This window comes from Olea europaea, chromosome 7 (assembly GCF_002742605.1).
Source record: "Olea europaea var. sylvestris chromosome 7, O_europaea_v1, whole genome shotgun sequence".
NCBI classification, from domain to species: domain Eukaryota; kingdom Viridiplantae; phylum Streptophyta; class Magnoliopsida; order Lamiales; family Oleaceae; genus Olea; species Olea europaea.
The window spans coordinates 4,754,994-4,780,732 of record NC_036243.1 but is presented as its reverse complement, the minus strand read 5'-3'; the positions used below and the strand labels follow the sequence as shown (position 1 = coordinate 4,780,732).

The 25,739-nt window shown below is 33.4% G+C and overlaps 1 protein-coding gene across 6 annotated transcripts; it reads left to right on the top strand.

The window, feature by feature from the left end:
* Positions 1 to 930: 930 nt before the first annotated feature.
* On the top strand, positions 931 to 21,585 carry LOC111396747 (protein PIN-LIKES 3-like). 6 transcript variants are annotated; one of them, XM_023023247.1, is made up of 11 exons: positions 931 to 1,056; positions 13,591 to 13,789; positions 14,997 to 15,076; positions 15,182 to 15,306; positions 16,177 to 16,298; positions 16,640 to 16,858; positions 18,356 to 18,448; positions 19,075 to 19,175; positions 20,636 to 20,688; positions 20,792 to 20,977; positions 21,130 to 21,585. In XM_023023247.1, exons 2-11 carry the CDS (start codon positions 13,655 to 13,657, stop codon positions 21,252 to 21,254), a joined length of 1,239 nt encoding a protein of 412 aa, XP_022879015.1. In that variant the 5' UTR covers positions 931 to 1,056; positions 13,591 to 13,654; the 3' UTR covers positions 21,255 to 21,585. The 6 variants fall into 6 exon arrangements, with proteins under 6 accessions (XP_022879015.1, XP_022879016.1, XP_022879013.1 ...); XM_023023248.1 differs by lacking the exon at positions 931 to 1,056 and adding an exon at positions 3,258 to 3,383; XM_023023245.1 differs by lacking the exon at positions 931 to 1,056 and adding an exon at positions 3,258 to 3,383 and having other exon boundaries at positions 13,549 to 13,789.
* The last annotated feature ends 4,154 nt before the right edge of the window (positions 21,586 to 25,739 follow it).

Genomic DNA, 25,739 nt, shown 5'->3' with positions numbered 1-25,739 from the left:
TCCTAACTCACTTAAATTTCTGAATCCGTCACTGTGTGAATTAGTTATGTCAAGTGCATGCAACTCTGAAATTAAGAGTGAATCACTATGACTACTTTTAATGATTTTAATGTTTTATATTTTTATTATTATTCTCGATAGTACGAAATTAAGCTTTCGATGCATAACATACAAGGAGTTGGATTTGTAATATATTTTAGGCTTTGCATCCATCTTTAGCCATGGTTCGGGAGTGTTTGATAGTCATTTTTATGTAAAAATGCATTTTAGAATGTGAGGTTAAAAAATAAGGAAATTTTTTTTATTTACTTGTAATATTATTTTAATAAAGAATGTGTGGTTAAAAAAAAGAGAAAAATGCATTTTGAAAAAAAGGTACCAAATGGGAACTTCATAATAATTGAATCGTATACTTTAAACTTAAATTTTCACATTTGTTTAAGATGAATTTTGTGAGCGTCAATTACTTGATCAAAAATTCAATCTACACGTTAAAAGTACAACGTAAAATTTGAACAAAATTACCTACTCATCCCTATAGTAATTTAGCTCCTGTGTTTACAACCATTAAAAAAATAAATAAATAAACTCATTTTCAACCACACATTCTTACGACATATATATATATATCCTCACTTGTCAATCTATTGACCTCGACGAAGACCCTGGGCGCTACCGTCATGATTTATCATCAAGTGACTAAAGAATCGGAACCGAAAACATATTTGGGGACCTATTTTTATATGTATTTTCGTTCAATGTATTTTGGGTACTAACTTCGTGCTACGTCACATCACTCATTTAGTAATCTTAGCCGAGAATACATACATAAGGTGACGTCGTTTTAGATGCATGCACAACCACAAATTTTGTGTACTTAACGTTAACTACTGGACTGGACAGCTCTATTTTCGCAACTTTTTCTCAGTTCACAAACCTGTCCTACTTTCTGAAATAAAATTACAAATAAATTTTGCAGAAATGGAATACTAGAAATACTTTTACTGAATCACTTATTGAACTGGAGATTTTCGATCTACCATCTGCGATTTGCATGTAAGTTTTCGTGAATTTTTGCTTACGTTGTTGAATTTTTCCTCAATCTAAATTTTTGGTTAAAATTAGTTTTGTATCATATTGTTCGATTCAAATTAAAATAATTGACTATTTCTCTGTTATTTTCCATATTGAATGCCAGAATCTTCTTTTAGCGTTTGTTTAATTTATCTGTATGTTTGTTGTTAACTTGATAATCTTAGATGAGCAAAAGAAGTTCGTTTTAAAAAATTTTGGAAGAAGAGTTGACAATAAAGATATATGAATAATAGGCTATAAATTTATTTTCCATTAGCAGTACATTTCCTTGAGGAGTACGTAACTATAGGGGTTGGGTCTGGTTATTTTCTAGTCTGGCCCAAAGCCTAATACAATAATAATGAGAACAATACATAATTCTTACATATAAGAATCACATTTCAAAATTAACAAACTTTATCCCCACCACTCCACACCCCCCCACCACCATAGATGTGGTTGCTACGATGATGTGTTGTCGCTACTGCAGTGCGACATCGTCGTTGTAGTGCGGAGTGAAAGGCGTTGCAAAAACAACTTCTGTACAATGCTCACACCCACTGTGATGTTGTTACAAGAGGTGAATGATAGGGCAACGCTGCTGCTATCGAAGATTTGTTGGTTTTGTGAGTTTTGTAGGTCCAATTTGGGAAGATTTGGTCACAATCTGGTGCCAAAAAATTTAGGTTGAATTTTGTTAGTTGTGTGCAGTTGGTGGTGGTAATGCAAGCTGTAATGGTCGTGATCAAGGTTGTGCAATTTTTGGGAGCACGATAGTGGTGCTGATTTTGGGCGATGGTGATTTTGGGCATGAGCGCAGTTGTTGATGGTGGAAAATCTACAACTTTAGGTATCGAGACTTTTGGGGTAGTTAGTGGCGGTGGATGTGATGTTAACTACGGTGATGAGGTGGTTGTAATGTTGACGGCGCTAGTAAGGTGGTGGTGATTTTGGTGGTAATGGTCGTCGGCGACGATGGTGGTAGTGGCAGTGATTGTGGTTGGGATGTCGTGTTTGTGACCAATTATTTGATTTATCGTGACCAATAAATTGGATATTTTGTGATCAATAAATAATATTTAACCAATAAAATTGATCAATAAATTATATATTATCTAAAAAATTGGGATGTGACTTATAAAATTTGTGATTTTTTATCAATAAATAAATCTTGACCTACATATATTATTTTTTATTTGTGACCGATAAATAAAGTATTAATTATAAAATTTTTGGTTCNTCTTCTCTTGAATTTCTTTAGATGGGTTTGCCACAAAATTTTGGATGTATCCATTTATTTGGGCATAAGCTGATATGTTCAATATAATATTCATTAAAGAATTTTTAATTTTATCTAATTGAAATATTAATTAATAATTCGTAATTGAGGCATTGATGGTCAAATATCAACGATCATCCTAACTCACTTAAATTCTTGGATCTATCACTGTGTAAGTTATGTCAAGTGCATGCAACTTTGAAATTAAGAGTGAATCACTATGACCACTTTTAATGATTTTAATGTTTTATATTTTTATTATTATTATTCTCGACAGTACGAAATTAAGCTTTCAATGCATAACACATAAGGAGTGGGATTTGTAATATATTTTAGGCTTTGCATCCATCTTTAGTCTTGGTTCATAGTAATCGAATCGTATACTTCAAACTTAAAATTTCACATTTGTATAAGATGAATTTTGTGAGCGTCAATTACTTGATCAAAAATTCAGTCAACACGTTAAAAGTACAACGTAAAATTTGAACAAAATTACCTACTCATCCCTATAATAATTTAGCTCCCGTTTTACAACCATTAAAAACAAAAATTAACTCATTTTCAACTACATATTCTCACAATAAAATATATATATCATGTGATATCCTAACTTGTCAATCTATTGACCTCGACGAAGACCCTGGGCGCTACCATCATGATTTATCATCAAGTGACTAAGAATCGGAATCGAAAACAAATTTGGGGACCTATTTTCATATGTTTTTTCGTTCAATGTATTTTGGGTACTAACTTCGTGCTACGTCACATCACTCATTTAGTAATCTTAGCCGAGAATACATACATAAGGTGCCGTCGTTTTTGATGCATGCACAACCACAAATTATGTGTCCTTAACGTTAACTACTGGACTGGACAGCTCTATTTTCGCAAATTTTTCTCAGTTCACAAACCTGTCCTACTTTCTGAAATAAAATTAAAAATAAATTTTGCAGAAGTGGAATGCTGGAAATACTTTCATCGAATCACTTATTGAACTGGAGATTTTCAATCTGTCATCTGCGATTTGCATGTAAGTTTTTCGTGAATTTTTGCTTATGTTGTTGAATTTTTCCTCTATTTAAATTTTTGGTTAAAATTAGTTTTATATCGTTTTGTTTGATTTCAAATTAAAATAATTGATTATTTCTCTGTTATTTTCCATATTGAATGCCAGAATCTTCTTTTAGCGTTTGTTTAATTTATCTGTATGTCTGTTGTTAACTTGATAATCTTAGATGAGCAAAAGAAGTTCGTTTTGAAAATTTTTGGAAGAAGAGTTGACAATAAAGATATATGAATAATAGGCTATAAATTGATTTTCCATTAGCATTACATTTCCTTGAGGAGTACGTAACTATAGGGGTTGGGTCCGGTTATTTTCTAGTATGGCCCAAAGCCTAATACAATAATAATGAGAACAATACATAATTCTTACATATAAGAATCATATTTCAAAACTAACAAACTTTATTCCCACCACTCCACACCCCCCACCACCATAGATGTCGTTGCTACGATGATGTGTTGTCGCTACTGCAGTGCGACATCGTCGTTGTAGTGCAGAGTGAAAGGCATTGCAAAAACAACTACTGTACAATGCTCACACCCACTGCGATGTTGTTACAAGAGGTGAATGATAGGGTAGCGCTGCTGCTGTCGGAGATTTGTTGGTTTTGTGAGTTTTGTAGGTCCGATTTGGGAAGATTTGGTCACGATCTGGTGCCAAAAAATTTGGGTTGAATTTTGTTAGTTGTGTGCAGTTGGTGGTGGTAATGCAAGCTGTAATGGTCATGATCAAGGCTGTGCAATTTTTGGGAGCACGATAGTGGTGCTGATTTTGGGCGACGGTGATTTGGGGCATGAGCGCAGTTGTTGATGGTGGAAAATCTACAGCTTTAGGTATCGAGGCTTTTGGGGTAGTTAGTGGTGGTGGATGTGATGTTAACTACGGTGGTGAGGTGGTTGTAATGTTGACGGTGCTAGTAAGGTGGTGGTAATGGTCGTCGGCGACGATGGTGGCAGTGGCAGTGATTGTGGTTGGGATGTCATGTTTGTGACCAATTATTTGATTTATCGTGACCGATAAATTAGTTAATTTGTGATCAATTATTTGAAATTGCGATAAATAAATTGGATATTTTGTGATCAATAAATAATATTTAACCAATAAAATTGATCAATAAATTATATATTATCTAAAAAATTGGGATGTGACTTATAAAATTTGTGATTTTTGATCAATAAATAAATCTTGACCTACATATATTATTTTTTATTTGTGACCGATAAATAAAGTATTAATTATAAAATTTTTGGTTCGTGATTGAAAAATAATTTGTAACAAATTCATTCGATAATTTGTAACCAAATAGTATAAGACCTTAATATATTTAATTAATAAACTATACTTTAATTAATTTATTTATAAATAAAATTTAGTTAATATCTAATTTTTGAAAGTTAAAAATCTTGTTTTTTAATTTTGAAATTGGTCATACTTAATCTCTTAAATATAAAATTTTCCTGCTAACTAATTATGCTGAAAAGCCCAAAAATTAAAGATTTCATCAACGAAAGAATAAGATTATTTTCAAGAAAGGACCAAAAAATTCACCATTATCGTTAGGAAGAATAACAAACATCATTCTAGTACCAAAACTTGTGAATTCTGCCCCCGGGACACATCCCAACTGGTAAAGGATGGAGTTCTTCAAGGCGGGCAGTTCAGAGGTCACGAATTCGATTCATGGGGCTCTTGGAAGGCAGGATATTTCATAGAAGGCAGGAGTTCTCTTGGAAGGTAAGACGCATACATGGGTTTGACTCGCTCGACATTTTGACAGTTCAGTTGGAAGGGCTCTTGGACCCTGGCCAGTTTGGGGCACAACCCGCGATTTACCTAGTCTACGTAAAGAGGAGTTGGATCGTAGGCTTCAAGATTAGTCGCTGTAAATGGGTATAAAAAAAAAAAAAAAACTTGTGAATTCTACAGAGAAAATCACTTTCTCGAGCTCATAGAATTTGACATCTTCCTCTACAATAATGACAAAAGTTTCAAATAGTAAAATGATAAAAACATGAAAATCGTAGACCCAATGGTCTACACTAAATTTGGTGTAATTTGATGTAACCTCTCCAATGATTATACAAAATTTGGTATAAGTAGATCATTAGAGATAAATTTACATTAAATTCTACGCCAAATTTCATTTTGAATTCATTTAATTACAAATTGAATTATTACAAAAATAGTTAAACTAGAAATTATATTTAATAAACTAAAATATTGCATTTATCAATAAATTGAAAAAAAAAATGGCCTTGAGAAGAAAATAAAATTGATTAGAAATTTAATTTATTGTTGAAATAATTATTACTTATTAATTGATTAGAATTTAAAATAAATGTTAAATGATAATAACCTTCACATTAAAATAATTATAAATCAATTAAAATCTATTAAAACTAACATATTAAAGAGGGACATAGAGGGAAGAAACAATTTTTTTGTAAAGTGGAAAGAAAGGCAAAATGGGGTTATTAAAAAGTTTTATATTTGGTGTAAATTAATAGTGTTATACCGAATTACGCTATTTAGGGTTGTATTGTCACACCAAATTTGGTGTTTCCCTCAATGGAGACGCCCTGAGAATTTTTATTATTTTTTTTCACAAATTTTGTCAATCAATGATTTTCACTTTGTAAAGTGAGAACACTAAACTCTGTTTGACAATCATTATTTTTAAACTTTTTTTCGACGTACTTATTTTTAATTAATATTCACAAAATAAAATATTTTCCATGTAATCCCAAAATTTTCTCTACTTTTTAACAAAATATTCTCCTAAAAAATACTGTTTAAAACTTTGTTTTCCACAATTGATAGTTGTCTAACAGGGGCTAATTGAGACCTTGCTGATTCAACGATAAATGAATATTATAACATAAAATCTTGTTGTATATGAAATTAATGCAATAAAGCCATGAGTACCAAAATAATAATAATAATAATAATTAATATATATATATATATATTTATTTATTTATTTATTTATTTATTTATTTAAACTTGTACCAATGCTGATGTGGCAAAATACGATTAGACTGTTTTTTTGTTTTCTCCAATCTTCTAATGATATTGCGTCATGTATTCTTTGTATTATTTTAAAAAATTCTATACTTGTAGCATGATTGAAATTAATAACCAAGACTTACTACAATTGACAATAGTTTGGGACCAATAATGCAATTTTCCTTTACTTACAAACGTTTTATTTCAAAGATAGTTGGGCATATTGCATTTTTATAAACGAAAAACCATATTATCTTTCATAATGACTTATTTATTCAGGAATGAAAAATATTATATATCTTAAAGCATATATAAATGTTATCTATCAACTTTTACCTTTTTATAAACATTTTTATACTGACTTTCATGAATCGGTTTTGCTAGTGGTACATTGAGGTGTACCTAATGATGTACACCCCCGCTCACATGGATGATGGATCTCTTTTCTTTCACATGAGTTTCACACCCATGTGAGTGGGGTGTACACAATTCGTTACACCCCATTATATATCACTAGACAAATTCTTCATAAATTTCAACCCATCGACAAAAATTTCCTAATCCATAGATTCTATCCCAAACTCCCTACTCTCCCTAATCTATGTTTTCCATAACGTTGCTTAAAAGTATTGTAATATATTATTATTTAATAATGCTGTTTCAATGCTTTGGTCTTTCTACTAACGATATATCTTGTAAAGCAAATTATACTTACTCGAGAAATATGTTGAACAAAATAATTATTTTATCATTCCGATTTTATCTTTGTTTTTTATTCATATTTTTCTTTTAGATGAATAATTAACGTTGTTATCCATAACAAACATAATAATTTTGTTATCTCTTTACTCAATTATTAAGACTTTACATTAACACAAAGTGCGAAAAAAATACTTGCGAGAACATGATTAAAAATGTATTATCAATCTATTAAAATTTAATTTATTGAGCTAGCCTTGCGCTAAATTAAATTTCATTAGGTCGTATCTAATATTTCGAAGTCCAAACTGCTTTAGAAAAAATTAAGTCATTGATAGTACGATCAACTAACACCATCCATATTGAATCGTCCTAGTTAATTTGAAATGTGACGTGCGCCGACGAAATATCCAAATAGTCGCTAAACATATCACCAAGGCTAGCTATGATCTGCTTCTTTAAGCTATCAAAATTCATCACTACCTAAAAAAAAAATATCATTTTAAAATATATGAATGAAACGCGATAAAGCGCCAAACTTTATACACCGTGGACATTAATTTAGTGATAACCTAAGAAAATATATGCTCTGCACAAACTATTTATGTACATCATTCACAATTTCTCATGTATGGATCCTTAAAATTTGCCCAATAACAATATTTATTAAATAGTAATCAAGAGAAAATGATACTATGGATACTCAAATAAATAAATCATTTACATTTTCTCATTAAAACAACAATGTACGTCTAAATAGTAAATACAACTTTAATAGTTTGTGCCCTTTCCATAATTTTTCTTTCATTCTATATTTCTATTCAAATTTCATTTTAGATGATCTTTCATCCATTAGCCCATATTGGGGGGCTAAATATTTGCCTTACCTACAAGAGGTATGATAGAGATCTTCATTCTACTTGGTACAAATCTTTCATTAGTTTGACAATTGATTGTTCAGGTTGGGATTTGTAGGGACATAGGGTGGTTATAATGTTAAATATGTAGAGTTTAATTATATTGTTTACTTTTTTTTATTCCATATTGAAGCAAAATTTTAATATTATGCTCTCATTTGGTAGCAACTTTTCAATTTCAAAAATTAATTTTTTGACCGTTATTTCACTATTCTAACCGTCTTTTTTTACTTCTTCACTCACATGTGGGACCCGCTTTTCTTTGTAACGGGTAAAAAATCAATTCTCATTATTACTACTTAACCGACCCCATAAAGGGTATATCGAGTAATTCATACAGGTATTTGTAGCCTATTTGGGAGGGATTTTTTGTCCCAAAAAATTAATTTTTTGACCGTTATTTCATTATTCTAGCCGTAATTTTTTACTTCTTCTTTCATAGGTGGATCCCACTTTTTTTCTAACGATCAAAAAATTAATTCTGAAAATCCCTTCCAAACGGGGCCTAGATCTTCATATTATTTTCTTAATATACAAAGTATAGTTGGAATATGTGGAAAGAAAATAGAAAGACGTGACACATTTTCTTTTTTGTTATAGCGAGCTTTTGTAGTGATAATAATTAATTAATGCGTGTTGTAATGGTTTGGACTTGAATCTGTGCCATATTTGGGGATTTGAACATATTGCAGCTTTGAAGATAATTTGTTACGCCCTTGTTTGAGCTCCATTATTGTCCAAAAATACATTTTTAAATAGTAATTAGCATATTGATGAAAAATATGTGATTAAAAATAAAAATAAAAAGTTTTGGATTTACGTGTAATATTATTTTAATAAATGATGTGTGGTTAAAATGATATCAAATCACTGTTAAAAATCCATTTTGATGAAAATAATGGGGCTCAAACAAGAGCTACATCTGCGACAACCTGATCTGTCACGTTAAATGAATTATGGCCTACCAGAGTTTGCCCAGATTTTCTCACATCTGAGCTAGGAATTACCAAAGGTCAATAAGGGAATAGCTATTCCGATAGGGCCAAATGATAGGCCATGTGAACAGGTGATCTGAATCTCATTTTTAAATGAGATTCCGATCAACCTCGGCACTATTGATTAGGGCCTGTCATTTGGCCCTGTCACTGTAGCATGCCTCCTTCAATAATGAGTATCGTACTAATGAAACGCTCATATAAGGGGTCCTAGGTTGTCATGGCTCCACCATTGTCGTCCTCAACAATCAGTCACAACCTTCAAAAGTTGCAATTACATGCATTTCGAGGCTAACACAATTTAACATAACATGATGAGTGCAGTTCTTCTCTAATCCTACGAGATAACTTTTTCAATGAAATATCCATTTGGGGGCTCCATGCATGATAAAATGCCAAAAAATATCACCCACCCACGCCACCGTGAGTTGTTTGAAAAAATTCTGTGACTTTCCTTTCTATAAGTGCAGTATGGTTCTTTTTTCAAATTTTTGTAAGACAAGCCTACACTAGAAACATAGATCTTAGTAGAGGTGACAAAAGGTTCAAGTAGCTCATTTGCTTAGCTTGTCGAAGCTTAACCCATGGAAACTCACGAATAGCTTGTGGACTCGTCAAAAAAGTGATCAAACATCGTTTGGTATCTCAAAATAAAATAAAATAAAATAACTCGAGTCTTGGGCTCAACTAGTGAACTCACGAGCTCGTGGGCTGAACTAAGCTTAGCCCGCTCGTGCTTAAATGAGCTTGAAATTGACGAGCCAAGTTTGTGGGTACATGGGTCTAGTTGACTCGACTCGGCTTATTGCCATCACTAAATCTTAGGCTATTATTACTCCGCTCCTTCAATAATAGTCGCTACACACTTTTTCGAGGCCAAAAAATTGTGACTTGACATGATCAAGAAGATTCTTCTCCAATCCATTCCTATAACCCACCGTTAGTTAATATCCAAACTCTGCTCCGACCATTCTAATTATAACACCGGAGTCCTGAGATTCTCAAGTCATTACTCCCCTGAAATATTTGACTACGCAATGAGTTTATGGTATTTTAGGTTGGAGATCGTCCAATCATCAAAAGGTGAGACATCAATTTTTGACATCAACATGACCCATTTAAGCCTCAAGTCATAGTAAAATAAGGATGTCAGTTTGGCTCATCGGTTTGAACCTCCCGTGGCTCGGCTCCAAAAAAGCTCGAGTCGACTCAGCTCGAGGCTTAGGTCGAGTCTCATTTTGAAGGCGTCGACCTAAGCCCAAGCCAGTCGGTGTGGTTCATTGGCTAGAGCCATTTTTGTCCCTTATCGAGCAAACCCCAAAAATTGAAAAAAATGAAAATGAAATGAAGCTACAAGCAGCTGTTACCTTTTGTGTGCAGCTAATTAGATGCCTGCATTTTATTAAAAAACACGAGTTGGCTCAACTCCACTCGGCCTCGCTCGATAAGGCCTGAGACGAAAGCTCGGGTTGATCCTAAATTTTTTGGCCAAACAAAAGGTTAGCTTAGCTGGAGCCAAAAAATGTTCGAATAATTTTTACTCGAGTCTAGTCCGAGCCTCAAGTTTTGACTCAAATCATTGACATCCCTAATGGTAATGGATTCACTTTTTTTAAATTAAAAATAATGCAATTTGCATTATATGAATTTTGTAGAACAAACTTTTAAAAAGTAAATTTAATCATCCCTCTAATAACTTGAATTTTAGATGATTTTACTTAATATTGATATATTAAGTTCCCATTTGATGATAAAAAAAAATAAAAAATAATGTTTTGAATATTGATTTTTTTAAGAATATATGGTTAAAAAGTAGAAATTTTTTTTTAGATTTACATGCAAAATTTTACCGTGTGAATGTATGATTAAAAATAAGTATGAGAATTAAAGAGTTTTGTTTTACAAAGAGAAAAACAGGAGCTAAAATTAACTAACTTACTAGGTTGATCTATCCTTACTAGTGTGGTGTTTCTTTCGGAGGCTCAACTAGCCTCGATAAACCACATCTAGTGATAGAACACTGGTTTAGGTAATGTTAAGTAGTAATTGCTTCAATGAAATGTAAAATTAAATGAATCTAATTATAACTTTTATTTAATATTATATTAATGTCACTTAAACTGATTTTTTTTATACAAATAATGTTAAATAACATTTCTGTTTATCCTCACTCACCAACCTATTGACCCACCTACCCAGGAGATAGTATTGCACAATCGGTCAATTATCAATTTATCTTCGCATGCGCACCATATTTCATGTTAGCGACACAATTAAGTGAAATCAAGTGATTAAATGCTAACACAATCATTAGTTAAAGTGTTATTAAAATCGATGGAACATATTCTTTTTGCTGAAAACGATACACAATCATTACGTGTTACTAGAATGAATGTCCCTTATTCATGTCAAAGACTCATGGGAAACAATTCTATTCCCAAAATAGAATAATGGCATGTATCACCAATGTTAGTCAAGCTGAGTTGAGATCTACTGTCTAAAATTTGTTGTTCATTCAATGAATGATTGACGTATTATTTTAAATTAATATATTCAATTTTTCTCTATCTTTCACTTGTGCTTAAAATTATGTGACACTTTAATGTAAAATGACGTATCAATCATTAATTAGTGAACAACAAATTGAACAGCAGATTTCAACTCTATTTAGTATATGATTACTCTTTAATTTTTCAATACTACTATTCATTTAGAGTTTAAGCCTTCTTAGTGCAGTTAAAAATCACATTTTTAGTAAATTTTGATAAAAGACGATAAAACGTGTAGTTAAAATTTTGAAAAAAAGAAGTTATGTGTTCTAAGAAATATGTGATTAAAATTAATTATTGATTTTGATTTTTATCAAAATTTTTAGTTACACCAAACAAGGGCTAAATAATAAAACGGTAAGGTTACTGTCACAAGATCGATAATCATATAAACTCTAGATGAATAATAATAATAATAGTAATTTAATACCACTATGTTGTGGTGCTAAACATGAATTGTGCTACGTATAACATTTGGCTAATATTTCGGTAACCTCTCTCTAAATCGCATTGAATCCTACTAATACATTGTTTAATTAATCAAAATGTCATCACGGGTATGTTTGAGCCCTTATTTTTTCGTAAAATAAATTTTGTAATAGTAATTTTTCGAAAAAGTATTGTTAAAAAGTAAAGAAAAAATTTAAATTTTCATATAAAGTTTTTTATTAATAGAATATATGATTGAAAATGAATTTAAGAAAAAATAATTTTTTTAAAGAAGAGGAGTCGAACTAGCTATGATTAGAATCATTAGATTCATTGCTTTTATACATATACGGAATAATTTGATAATTTGCGTGACTCCGCAAGCACTATGCGCCGTCGTTTAGATGCATGCACGACTACCCAATCACGTGTTTTTAATTGTAACTGCTGAATAGATGCTCTGCAATTTTTTCGCAGCTTTAGACTGATTTCCACCTGGCATAAATGTGAAAATATTTATGTGAAAAGAGGAAAAGCAGAAGCGTTTTCCCCCAAATTTTCTCTTCATGAACCTTCATTCCTTTCTGAATTATAATTCTGCAGTTTCGGAGTTCTCGGAATAATTTTCTACGAAACACTGATTAAAATGGAAAGATTATAGAAAAATCACTCTGATTTTATCATCTGCATGTAAGTTTATTCTGAATTTGAATATAGTTTCCCGCAGATTATTCTGATCTTGTTGGATTTCAGATTTATTCGAATTAAAAAATTCGCTGTTTGATTCCATGTTGAATGCTAGTATCTTCTTTTAGTCTGTGTTTAAATTTATCCACATGTCGTTGTCAACTTGGTAATCTTGGGATGCCTTGCCTCATTAATGAGGTGATATTTTTTCTTAGACATGATTATATAATTCTATTCAACAAATTAATGTCTTGAGGATCGTGAACAACCTATAATGATATCAACTCAGGGACTAGGAATAAAAAATAGAGGAATTGTTCGTTGACGACTCTTGAAATTGCCAAATTACCATCTGTTTTGGGGAACTCAATCTGAACTTCATGAATTTGTCTTACTTGGCACTGTTATAGCATATTCTTCCTTACGCTTTAACTATAAGCAAGTGAAATTAGTAATTGAAGCAATAGATGTACCAGCACATATATATATATACGGGAGTTGAGTTGAAGGTTGGATCAATAGTGCGTTTCTGTGGGAGAATAATTCAATTAGTTGTTGGTGATTGCAAAAGTGGCAAGTGCTTTCTTAAACTGGTATAGGAAGTTTGTATCTTAAGATCGTCTGAGGAAAAGTTGACGATGAAGAGATTTAATGAATAATAGACTATAACTTGATTTTCCATTAGCATTACGTCCACTTAAGGAGTACGTCACCATAGATAACTCTCTCTATCCCAAACTCCCTTCTCTTGCCAATCTATGTTTTATATAACATTGCTAAAATTATAATATTATAACGTATCATTATTCGATAAAGCTGTCTTTATGCTTTGGTCCTGTTGCTGCAGATATATACTTATTCCTGCCTCAATCACTAATTCAATGCTTAGGTGGGTGTGATTTATTGAAAGCCTCTATCCACGTTCTGCGCATATTGTTGAATCAGATTGCAACATGGGTTTCTTGAATCTTTTTGCTGTTTCATCAATGCCTGTCCTCAAAGTGCTTTTGGTGACTGGACTGGGATCATATCTTGCATTAGATCATGTCAATATTTTGGGAGGGAATGCAAGGAAGCATTTGAATAATGTAAGTGTCCATTGCATGCGTGGATGGTAGTTCTTTCTTTATTCTTCCAGTTTATGTTTCTTTGATTTTGTGGGAATTCTGATGCCGATATCAAAATGTAGAGGTATGTAACTTGAATCCTCATTACACGCTTGCTTAGATTAATCGATTGGACCAAAGAATACCATCGAGATCCTCATAATAACATTCTTTCTTCTGAATTCTGAAGCACTTAGCTAACTCCTTGTATGTCTAATTGTTCAGACTTTCTAGTTCTACCTTTATTTGTGTCCTCTCTTCTGTATTTATCATTGTCTTAATTCTTAAACAGAAATTGATTGCCACAGACAAATATTGTGCCATAAAAGAATGGAATTTTGCGCTTTTCTGGTTGTGTTGAGGTACATAAGCTGCCACTAGCTTTGCAACCAAAAACCTCTTATAATGTCAGCCACCCCCTAGCTAAGTCAGAATAAGATGGCCATTCTTTAATGAGATGCACAACTTTTCAATTAGCTTCCCGTTTTCAAAATCATTGCATGTTCAGCCTCCATTCTTGTTGAAGAATAGCTAGAATTATATGCACACGCACTGCAGTTGTATCACTGCACCTCTATTCTGAAGCTATTGGCGCTTGTGCTATTGAAAGCTACAAAATTTTATCTTAACTAGACCTCTAACTAGTTAAGGTGAAATTAAGCTTTCTGATTTGGCTACCTTATTCCCTGAAAAAACACTTATTTTGTTTTGCTTCTTATCCATAATTTAGGACACTGACTAATTTTGTCCTTACTGTGATTTTGCTTACCTAAAACCAAAGATTCTTCTTCTGATTGACAATATTTATCTGGATGCTTCTTAATATTTAATATTTATTTATATATTATTTGCTGGTTTACTATCTGTTACATATTACAATATAAGAAAACAGTCCTGAAGTGCTACTCTGGTTTTCCAACTAAATCTATTTCTCCAGTTTGTTCAGGAGAACTGTCTGACAGTCACTGTGAGACACAGACCAAAACTTGAAGTTCTTCTTCAAGTGGACTAATTGTCTACTGCTTAACTAACTGGATATTTGTAATGAACAGATTGTGTTCTTTGTATTCAATCCGGCACTTATCTCGAGCAATATAGCTAACTGTGAGACACAGACCAAAACTTGAAGTTCTTCTTCAAGTGGATTAATTGTCTACTGCTTAACTAACTGGATATTTGTAATGAACAGATTGTGTTCTTTGTATTCAATCCGGCACTTATCTCGAGCAATTTAGCTAAAACAATAACATACGAAAGCATGGTTCAGATGTAAACTTCTCTTCCTTGTTCTACGCGTAAAACATTTTTCCTTTTATTTATCCTCCCCCCTCTCTTAACATATAACTATGATTGTGACACTGGCCAAACTTGCAGGTGGTTCATGCCATTTAATATCCTTATAACATTCATCATTGGTTCAGCTCTTGGGTGGGGGGTCAGTCAAATTACAAGAGCTCCACCACATCTCCACGGACTTGTTATAGGTTGTTGTGCAGCAGGTATGTGTAATTAACAATAAACTCACAACAATAAAAATAGAAAGAGTAAAGAATATTGGTTTTTGCACAAGGTGGAGATGCACACCTGATAGAGAAGGTCAAGAGTTGAATTATTTTAGATTTCATGTATTGCTGGTTATCTTTGTTTCTGAGTACTCTATTTAATTTTTGCGGTAAGGTTGAATCTTTCTTGGTAGAACATATGGAAGAAAAGAGTGGAAATTGAGAGAACCACTTACTATGTGTTCAAAATTACAAACTGAATGCCATTAATGGACTTGTACTTCTCAAAGTTTGGTTTGTTAATCGGATGATTGAAGTTCTTCAAATATAATATATGATGTGAGGGCTAGACCAAAATGGGCTAATTTTGTTACCTTGTTAAATATTTTCCGTGTGAGAGATCTATGAACCTCGTGCATGCTTTTATTTTTTGTTCATTTCTACTTTTATACAATTTTAGTTTATTTTTTTCATCAGTCTTTCTGATTTAAGGTGGTGTTATAGCTAGGATTGTTGTGCTTCCATGAAGATAAGGAGAACTTAAATGTTGTTCTTTGGTGAAAGTAAATGGTTCAAAGGCTAAAATGTGGATACCACTTCTGGACATTAGAGATAAAGAGAGAGAGGGGAGGGGAAGGGAAGGGGGTTATGGTTACAATTTTTAATATTTTCAAACCATTCTTTAATTCTATCTTGGCCAACCCAACCCACCCCAACCCATCCAAAGACAAAGTATCTTCAGAGACAAATTCAATAACGAAAAGAGGAGCAAAAAAAAGGGAGAAAATTTAAGGAAAAAAATCATAGATTTATTTAGCAAATATTGCATGGATTCATCCTGATATATTATCTGATTTGTGTTAACAGGCAACTTGGGCAACATGCTTCTCATCATAATCCCAGCGGTCTGTAGAGAGAGAGGAAGTCCATTTGGAGATCCTGATGTTTGTTCAGAATATGGAATGGGTTATGCTTCTCTGTCAATGGCAGTAAGTTTTAAAATGATTTAATCCTTTCATTGTTAATTGCTGATTGTTGTGAAATCATATATGACATTTCTTATGCGAGCTCGTGTGTGAATAAGCATGTGTAAATAAGCACATATTATATAATCATGGATATGAATTATTCTCTCAGCATTTGGCGTTAAATCCAATATAATGGAAAGGGGGAACTGAAGGTGGATACTAAGTTAACTAGGAAGAGATGTTGCCTTATGTATATATTTGATTTGTTTGAATCAATTTAGATTAACTGTTACTATTTCTACTACTTTCTGATTGACCGGATCCTAAAATTTCATCTCATGTTGCTTGTTATGGTGTTTCAGATAGGAGCAATTTATCTATGGTCCTATGTATATAATATTATAAGGATATCTTCAAGTAGGAACTCGGAGGAAGTTGAAATAAATGACTTATCAATCACGAAGTCTTCAACAGAAAGTTCTATGACTCCATCTGGCAGCAGTTCCAAAGAAGTGACAGAACCATTACTTTCTTCAAATCAGTTGGCACTTCCACAAACTAGATTTGAGGAGAAGCCTCAGGTTGTTATCTTCTTTACTGCTTAGATCTTTAAAAACTGCATATCAAGCACATCTTAAAGTTATGATGTTTAGCTTCCATCATGAACTCACTTTGTTCCGGGCGGAATTTTAGATCTTTTTAGTATCCTCGAAATTGAGAACACATTTATGAGCTTATAGTGGGGATAGCATTTCTCTTCTGCATGTCCATGGAGTTTTGAAAAATCCAAACATCTCAGAGCCGTATGAGGTGAAAATCTCATGTACGGTTTTGTAGAGTGACAATAAAGGTTCCCTAACTGAGGTCAGGCAGACACGGCTAAGTCAAAAAAATCCTAACTGCTAAAGTCAAACTGATAGTAGTAGCACATCCATACTCTCCCAAAAAAAAAAAAAAAAAAAAGCAAAAAAAAAAAAATACCACCAAATCAACATCACCATCACCATCAACATCACTGCCCCGACACAACACCGCCAACAAAAACAACAAAACGATGTAGTGTCTTAAGACATGCTCACGTGCCTCTTCAATCGATGCTGCACTGTCGAGTGATGTAGAAGGCACATGAACTAAGCTTATATGGAAAGGGATAAAGGAGTGCCAGCGACGGTGGCTTCTTTCAGGAAATTTCACATCGATCGTGTCGTCGTGCAATAGTAATAAAAGGTCCTACCCAGTTTCTTACATTTTTATCACTTCGATACGTCTTTTTTGAAAATCTACAGAAGTAAACAAAAGGCATGCAGAAGAAGAGGTGAAGCAATCTGTTGCTCCTTAGAAGTCCATTGGCATTCCTTGAATCAAAACAGAAATCAGAGTTCTATCATTGCATTTATTTACGTCAACACTCGTAATATCCAAATATATAATAGACAGTAGTGTCAGATTTACTTTTATGGGTTTCTCACTTCCTAGATAATAGTAAGCATCATTGATGTCACTTGTGGGTACTATCAGGTACCAAGAAATATTGCTAAATGAATAACAATTGAAAATTCTGAATTTCCTTGATAAATTATCTCCCACTGAATGTTGATATCTAATTTTCTTGTCATCAATTTATAAGTAGAGAATAATTTATTGCTATTGGAAGACAATTTCATCAGTTATAGAGAATCTTAACAGTCTGGGTAGTGTTTACATCGATTACATATCGTAACCAATTTTCTCAATGCAACAATTATATTCTGTTTCTAGCATGATAATTTGTCAGGAGAATGGGGATAAAGGTATAATGAGTGGAGCCAACCATGCTAGTAGGATTAATGCTTTATTTCAATTTATCTTCAAGAAGAGATTACAAATTTTGCATGATATTTTTCATTTTTCTTTATTCTAATGTTCTACATTTCATCCTGCCGATATGAAATTTTTGTGCACTATGTTTTTTGTAATTCATTCTAGAACTCTTCTTTTCACCCCTTTCCAGTAACAGAAATGAAACAAGTTACTTTCCTTTTTACTTAATGGAAAACTAAGTGAAACAAGGATTTTAACCTCTGTAAGTCCTGCTACAGGTGTCTTTCTTGGATAAGATAAAGCAATATTTTGAGATGCTCTTACAAAAGATGAACTTGAAGAGGTTATTTGCACCATCAACCATTGGAGCGGTATGGTATCGCTGCTTAATTTCACATATAATGCATGCATATATAACCTCTTCTTGTGGCAAGTGGTGCTTTAAGACTTGCTTTCCAGTTAGCTTGTGCTATGCAGATACATGAAAATTTTAAACAATCAAAACCTGACTTGTTCATCTGTGATACCTATTATACCTCTTTAATATGGGAGGATGACTATAATAACTAGGAAAAAAGATCCTTGGAGAAAGTTGATCAAAACGATCTTTAATTATCTGCAACTCTTTCAAGGTTCTAACACATGCATGCATAGATACATACATTTGCTAGGACTCTTCAAAATATAGTTTGTTGCACTGCTTACCCTCATATACAACGTGAACAACCTAGTGCACTAATTGAGCACTGACATTTTTAACCATTCGTCTGAGATAATTAGACATTAGATCAACGGTAGATGCAACCATACGAGACTATATCTCATGAAAACTCATTTGTCAGCTAAAAGAATGATGTGACTTTGCACTACACTGGGATAGTCTGATGAATTACCTATTGTATATATGCAAGAGAATATACATGTTTATGTATCTCATTGGTGGATTTGCTAATGAATATTGAACAAAAACACTGACCAATTGCTCAGTCTTCTACAGATTGCTGGTTTTGTAGTTGGACTCTTACCTCAAATTCGAAGGTTGTTGATTGGTGACACAGCTCCTGTCCATGTTATCCAAGATACGGCACTTCTTCTTGGGTATGAAATCTATCTTATTTAATTCTCTGAACTCTGCATTTCTGCAGTACAGCATGTGTAAAAGGGCATGCATGCATTTGGTTGTGTGAAACTTGTAATGCAATTATGGAAACACTATTAGCAGATGACGTCGGTCAGGATAACGATTATCCTACAGGCTTGTTGCAACAAACGATTCACAGAAAAAGTAAACGAAAGAATAACATCAAAACATAGAGAAACTTCTCTGAAATTCACTCAATGTTATTAAAACTCCAGAATTACGAAAATTAACCTACAAGCCAGGTTAAATAGTTAAGAAAATACAAAATTATGAAAATTTTACCAAAAATAGCAAAATCTCGAAAATCACACCAAAATAAAATACGGAATAAAAGAAGTAACTTGCCAAAAATTTAGCTCAAATCGGATTCGTAATCAACTAGAAAAAGAAACAAAATATTACCATAAATTGAAAAAAATAACTAAAAATTGATATTTGAAGGGGAAAACAAAGGATTTTGGCCTTGAAATTGATGCCCACCACGCATAGCTAGTGACCACGACGTGTGCGCCAAAAAGAGCTTTCCTGATTTGGGTCATAATTGCGATTCTGATAACCGTAGTCAAAGTTATGGTCAAATTACCAAAAACGCGTCAAAATTGCCCCAATTAAGGAAAGTATTGCAATCACTTTTCATCTTTGCGCTGATCCAACATCTTATGGTATCTGAACACCATCAATGTGCTCTGACATCTCGACCTCACTTGATTCGGAACCTCCTGCATCAGCAAATTACATACTGACAGAGTTGTGATCAACTGAATAATTTGAAGGGATTTATTTGGGCATATCAAGCCAATAGTTAAACTATTGGCATGGATAAGATGAAGAATTGAGTGGATCATTGACTAGCTTGATGTATCAAATTAAAGCAAATGCTTATTCTTTGTTCTCTGGAGAAACATAAGTCAACAAATATGAATTTGCCTATTTATGATGGACCAAAGAGTAGAACTTGAATTCCTTCATGCTGATATATAAATCTTGAGCGAATGTTTGGTATGATATAAATCCGCTAAATTATCTGCCAGGCAGAAGATCATGAAATTGCACAGAAGTCACAGAAAAGTATAATCTAAATACACTGGTTATGATCCTAAAATTAATGCAACAAACTGACTACACTTTAAGCTTCTTAAAAAAAAAAAAGTGGATGGAAATCAGCAAGTCTTTTTTTTCTTAAATTTGTGAGTTCAGGGCGTATCAGTATCAGAATCAGCATCAATGTCAACTCTTTCCATTTTCAATTTTCGTAAACAGATAAAGATTATTTTGCTCTTTGCATTGCTACCATACATTGAAACTGGGCATCTAATCATAAATTCATAATTAAAGAAGGTTTTGTCATTTTTCTTCTTGAATGCTCAACTGCATTATAATTCATGAAGGTTCTCAGACTTGTCGTCCAATAATACAGGGATGGAGCTATTCCAGCTGTCACGCTGATATTGGGAGGAAACCTTTTAAGGGGTAGGTGTTAAATTCAGTTTCTAAACATGGCTATATTTGATTTTATCTGTCAGTGACCTTTTGGAAAGAAACTACCTCTTATTATCACTGTATTTTCTTCCAGGCTTAAAGGGTTCTGGGATTCAGAAGTCTGTTATTCTAGGCATAATAATTGTTCGATACGTAGCCCTGCCTCTGCTAGGCATCGTTGTTGTTAAAGGGGCAATTCGCTTTGGTTTGGTGCATCAGAATCCATTATATGAATTTGTTCTTTTGCTTCAGTTCGCACTTCCACCAGCAATGAACATAGGTTTGTTAAAGCTTCAACCTTTCCTTTTTTGTTCTAGTTTTCCCATTTCTCCAATGAGCACGTCACATGTATATGAGAGTAGATACGTAGAAGAGAGAGATGATTATACAGAGTTTTTGCCTTATGAATAAGTTCTTGATTCTTTGATGTAGGTACTATGTCTCAGTTATTTGGTGCTGGAGAGAGTGAATGCTCAGTTATTATGCTGTGGTGTTATGTCTTGGCTTCGTTAACACTCACTCTGTGGTCAACGTTGTTCCTGTGGCTCGTAGCCTGAATAGAATATACATTTCATTTCCCATTATACTTACATTTACCGGTATTAGACTCCACAGTTTTGTGATATTAGGCCATCCATTGGTTGAAGTTTCTGGTAAGGATGATGTAAATGAACAAATGGGATTGGGATCAAGAAAGAAGAAGGGTTACAGAACATTCGAGGGAGGGGAAAAATCTTCCAACCTTCGAAAAATTCACGAGCACTTAAATCCCTACATTTTTCTCTAAAAGCTGTATTTCCTTGTCAATGTTATTTGATTTTTGAAACTCCATGAAGTAGAAAATACAAATTGGAAGCTCCAAAGATTGCCAATGACTTTCTTTCAAAAGTTGAGTTGTTTTAACTGCATTTACTTACCTAGTCTTACGCTTCTTGTACAGTTGATGAGAAGGTCTTGATAGTTTTTCGACATCACCACCAGCATATATATATATATATATGCAAAAATTTCTGAGTGTGAAGTCTACATGGATCCCTGCTATTCTACCTCTTGCATTCTCAGTAACCCCATAGATAAAGCCAATCAAACAGAAACTATGTCCAAAATATTCGCTGAAGTTCTCATATTAATCACAATTCAATTTAAGCTTCTTTTTCAAGTGCATGGGTATTGAGAAATAAGGTACGTTGACATAGCCATGCAAGCCAGCAAATGAACTGCCATCAGAAAAAGAATGTTTACACATAGATTGCAAACTGGCCTTTTCCATCTTCCAAATGCTTTCCGGGCCTGCCAGACTTTTCATTACCCAACAAATTCCACGAACATATGGTAAGAGACCGTGCTGAACTAGTGTTCGAAAGAGTCTTTACAACAAATAGAAAACCCTCAGCATGACACCCTACCAAAATGAAAGACTGAAGAACCAAAATTTCGAAATGCACCCATATTCAAGTATATCACTTCACTGTCAATGGTGTATTGAAGATTCAATATCGCCTTCTCTTTTAAGACTTAGGATTACCTTAAAAGGTCAACATAATTAAGAGAAGTATCCCAAACCTTTATATGTTAGTCTATATTTTCATTTTTATTCAATGAAAAATTTTACCCCTTAACACCCCCTCACAAGATGGTGGCTCATGTGCTCATTTTTTTAATCTTAATCGGATCGAATTGATCGTTTAAGCTTACCATATTAGGGCTTAGAATTTTATTTTAAATCGTCAATCTTATTAAAAGTAGTCGAATCCTTTATGAGTTGATATATATTTTCATCTTTATTCGATGTGCGATTTTATCACTTAACATTCTTAACATCCAATAATTGATAAATGATACTACAATATTATTCATAAGCATAGATTTGAACTCAAGTACTAAACCACTGCGAAATGAGGATGTTCCTTGAAGAGTACATTCTTTCTATCCCCAAACTGGCAAACATACAGTTACATCTGGTTTTAAGGCAAAAACATCTCCCTCCTGGCAGTCAACAGCAGGCCAAAATACTTCTTCTAGTGCAAGTATGCAAAGGAATACTATGGCTTCAGCCAATTCAATTCAAGTCTCCAGGTTGACCCTCACTCTTTGCACCTTCGCTGATATTTTTAACTTCTGCTCTTCCATCTCTCTCAAAAGAAGCAGCAGCTTTTGCTCGGTATGCTTCACATATTTGACTTGAATTTTCCAATTCAGCTGTTAATTTCTGAATTTTCTTTTCTTTATTCTGAAAAAAGAAAAGAGAGATTTTAGTCAAAATTTAGATATAATTTGGAGACTAGAATTATGAATGAACTGAACTAGATATAAAGCCCTTGTTTGACAACCATTATTTTAAAACTTTTTAATTCTCATACTAATTATCAATCACACATTTACACAATAAAATATTTTGCATCTGAATCCATAACTTTTCCCTATTTTTTAACCACACATTCTCCAAAAATTCACTATTCAAAACTCCATTTTCTCAAAATAATGGTCATCAAACAAGGGCAAAGTGGTGTCATAGAACACTTGCACATACATGAACGCAATAATTGCTTCTAGAGCTTGTTATCTAATTACAGAATATTTATATATTAATGCCATCATATCCTATTGGGACAATACTCTGAATGGAAATATGTTGGAGACAACTTATAAAAAAGGTTATGTAAGGGTTTGTTTTTGATATATTTGTTTGACCAGCTTTAACCCGCAAAGCGTGATCAAAACACAATTTATATGAATGAAAATTTGGACAGTTTCGATATAAAGATTACGCAAAACAAGGATTAAGAATGAGTAGAAATGGAGAATAATCCAAGGCGAGACGTTATCTCTTTCCTTAAGACAAATTACCCCGCTACGGTGTTCACGGTGAATGGCACTTGTCTCCCAAAATACAATGGATTCACAACTTGTGATAGCAGCACTTCAAACCACAAGAAATCGACGAACTTTTGACAGAATTTTCCCTCTACAAAGAAAATGTATGAAATGCTATAGAATTAGAAAGAAGAGAATTGCAAGAGGAGAATGAATGCTCAATGCAATTGGTGTACCCAAAACCATGTCCATAGGGTTCTATTTATAGATGTAGAAAGGGTGCAAATGAAGTAGTGTGGGCCAAAACATGCATCCTTTCAAAAGAAGTTGCAACACTTGGCCAAAACCTGCACCTTTCGAAAAGTTGCAACACTTCATTTCTTCCAACTTTGGTCCGCAATTTCTCATTCATCCGAAATTGGTTTCGAGATTCCAAATATACCACGACGATCTACTTGACAAGTAGAATAAGCTGGTCTGTTTACTTTTGTAATTTGACCATCGGATCAAGTCCGAATATTTGGTCGAAGTTGACACGTAGTCACACTTTTTCATTTTCCAATTTTTACATACCTTTTCATTTAATATTTGAACCAATTCCTACAATCCCCAACATGAATCGAAATTCGGGTACGTATATGCAAATGCGATGATATGATGCAATGTAGAGAGGGTGCAAAAAAATACTGCATCAGGGATGGTGGCTTCTGGCCTTGAACCTCCCTTAGTGAAATACTATCGGCCTTACTCGGCTAATTGGTAAACCATAGGACTTGAACCACTCAACCTTTGGTGTAAGTCAAGACAAAAGTACTCACACAGATATCTTACCTATTCTGTACTTAGTTCTCATGACTTGGTTCATTTTGGCCCTGAACCCTTCTTGGTTTCAGAAGTGTTTAAAGAATTCAAACTTTAAACAATTCTTATCGAAGCAGCCCCACTTCACACTTACATAGGTGACCTCCTATTAAGAGTATTCTGCCCTACGCCACTTGATTTAATCAAGATATAGGAATCATTAAAAGATAATATTAGCCTCTATTTACTCTGCAAAAAGCACTTTTTATCATAGGAATGAGTTAGGAATTCTAATTTCCTAAGTGCTCATGGAATTTTCACAACTTAGTTGTCCCTTTGAACCAAGATCTTGGGATCTCCAGTTAATAAGGAAGGGTTACCATTGCAAAAACTCTCACGTAGTAGGCTTTAATCCCATTCCTCTCGATAGCCAACACATTTGATCTCTAGGCAAACTTTTCGTCAGTGGATCCGCCATATTCTCCTTTAATTTCATATAATCTATGGAGATAACGTCATTTGAGATCAGTTGCTTAATGGTGTTGTGTCTACGACGAATATGTCTAGACTTACCATTATACATGCTGCGTTGAGCCCTTCCAATTGCTGATTGACGATCACAATGTATACTTATCGCAGGTACTGGCTTGGGCCAACATGGAACATCTTCTAAGAAATTTCGAAGCCATTCTGCTTCTTCTCCAGCTTTGTCCAAAGCAATAAACTCAGATTTCATCGTTGATCGAGCTATGCACGTTTCCTTTATTGATTTTCATGATACAGCAGCTCCACCAATGGTGAATACATAACCACTAGTAGACTTGGAATCCTTCATATCGGATATCCAATTCGCATCACAATATCCTTCTAGTACCATAGGATATTTTGTGAAGTGTAATCTATAGGTTAAGGTATACTTCAAGTGCCTTAAAACCCTCGTCAAAGCCTTCCAATGATCACAGTTTGAATTACTTGTAAATCTACTAAGTTTATTCACCGCAAAAGCAATATTCAGTCGAGTGCAGTTTGTAATATACATAAGACTGCCAATTATTTGTGACTATCTTAATTGTGATATCCTTTCACCCGTATTCTTGACTAAGTGCATACTCGGATCAAGAAGATTTTTCGCAGGACTTTCCTCAAACACGTCAAACTTTTTAAGTACTTTTTCTATATAGTGAGATTGTGAAAGTACAATTTCACCCTGCGTTCTAGATATTTTAATCCCTAAGATTACATCTGCTACACCCATATCTTTCATATCGAAATGCTTTGTTAGCATCTTTTTGGTGTTAAGCAACATTTCGTGACTATTGCCCATTATTAACATGTCGTCCACATATAGACAAACAATTATATAGGCATATGGTGTATGTTTAATATATACACATTTATCACATTCGTTGATCTTGAATCCATTTGAC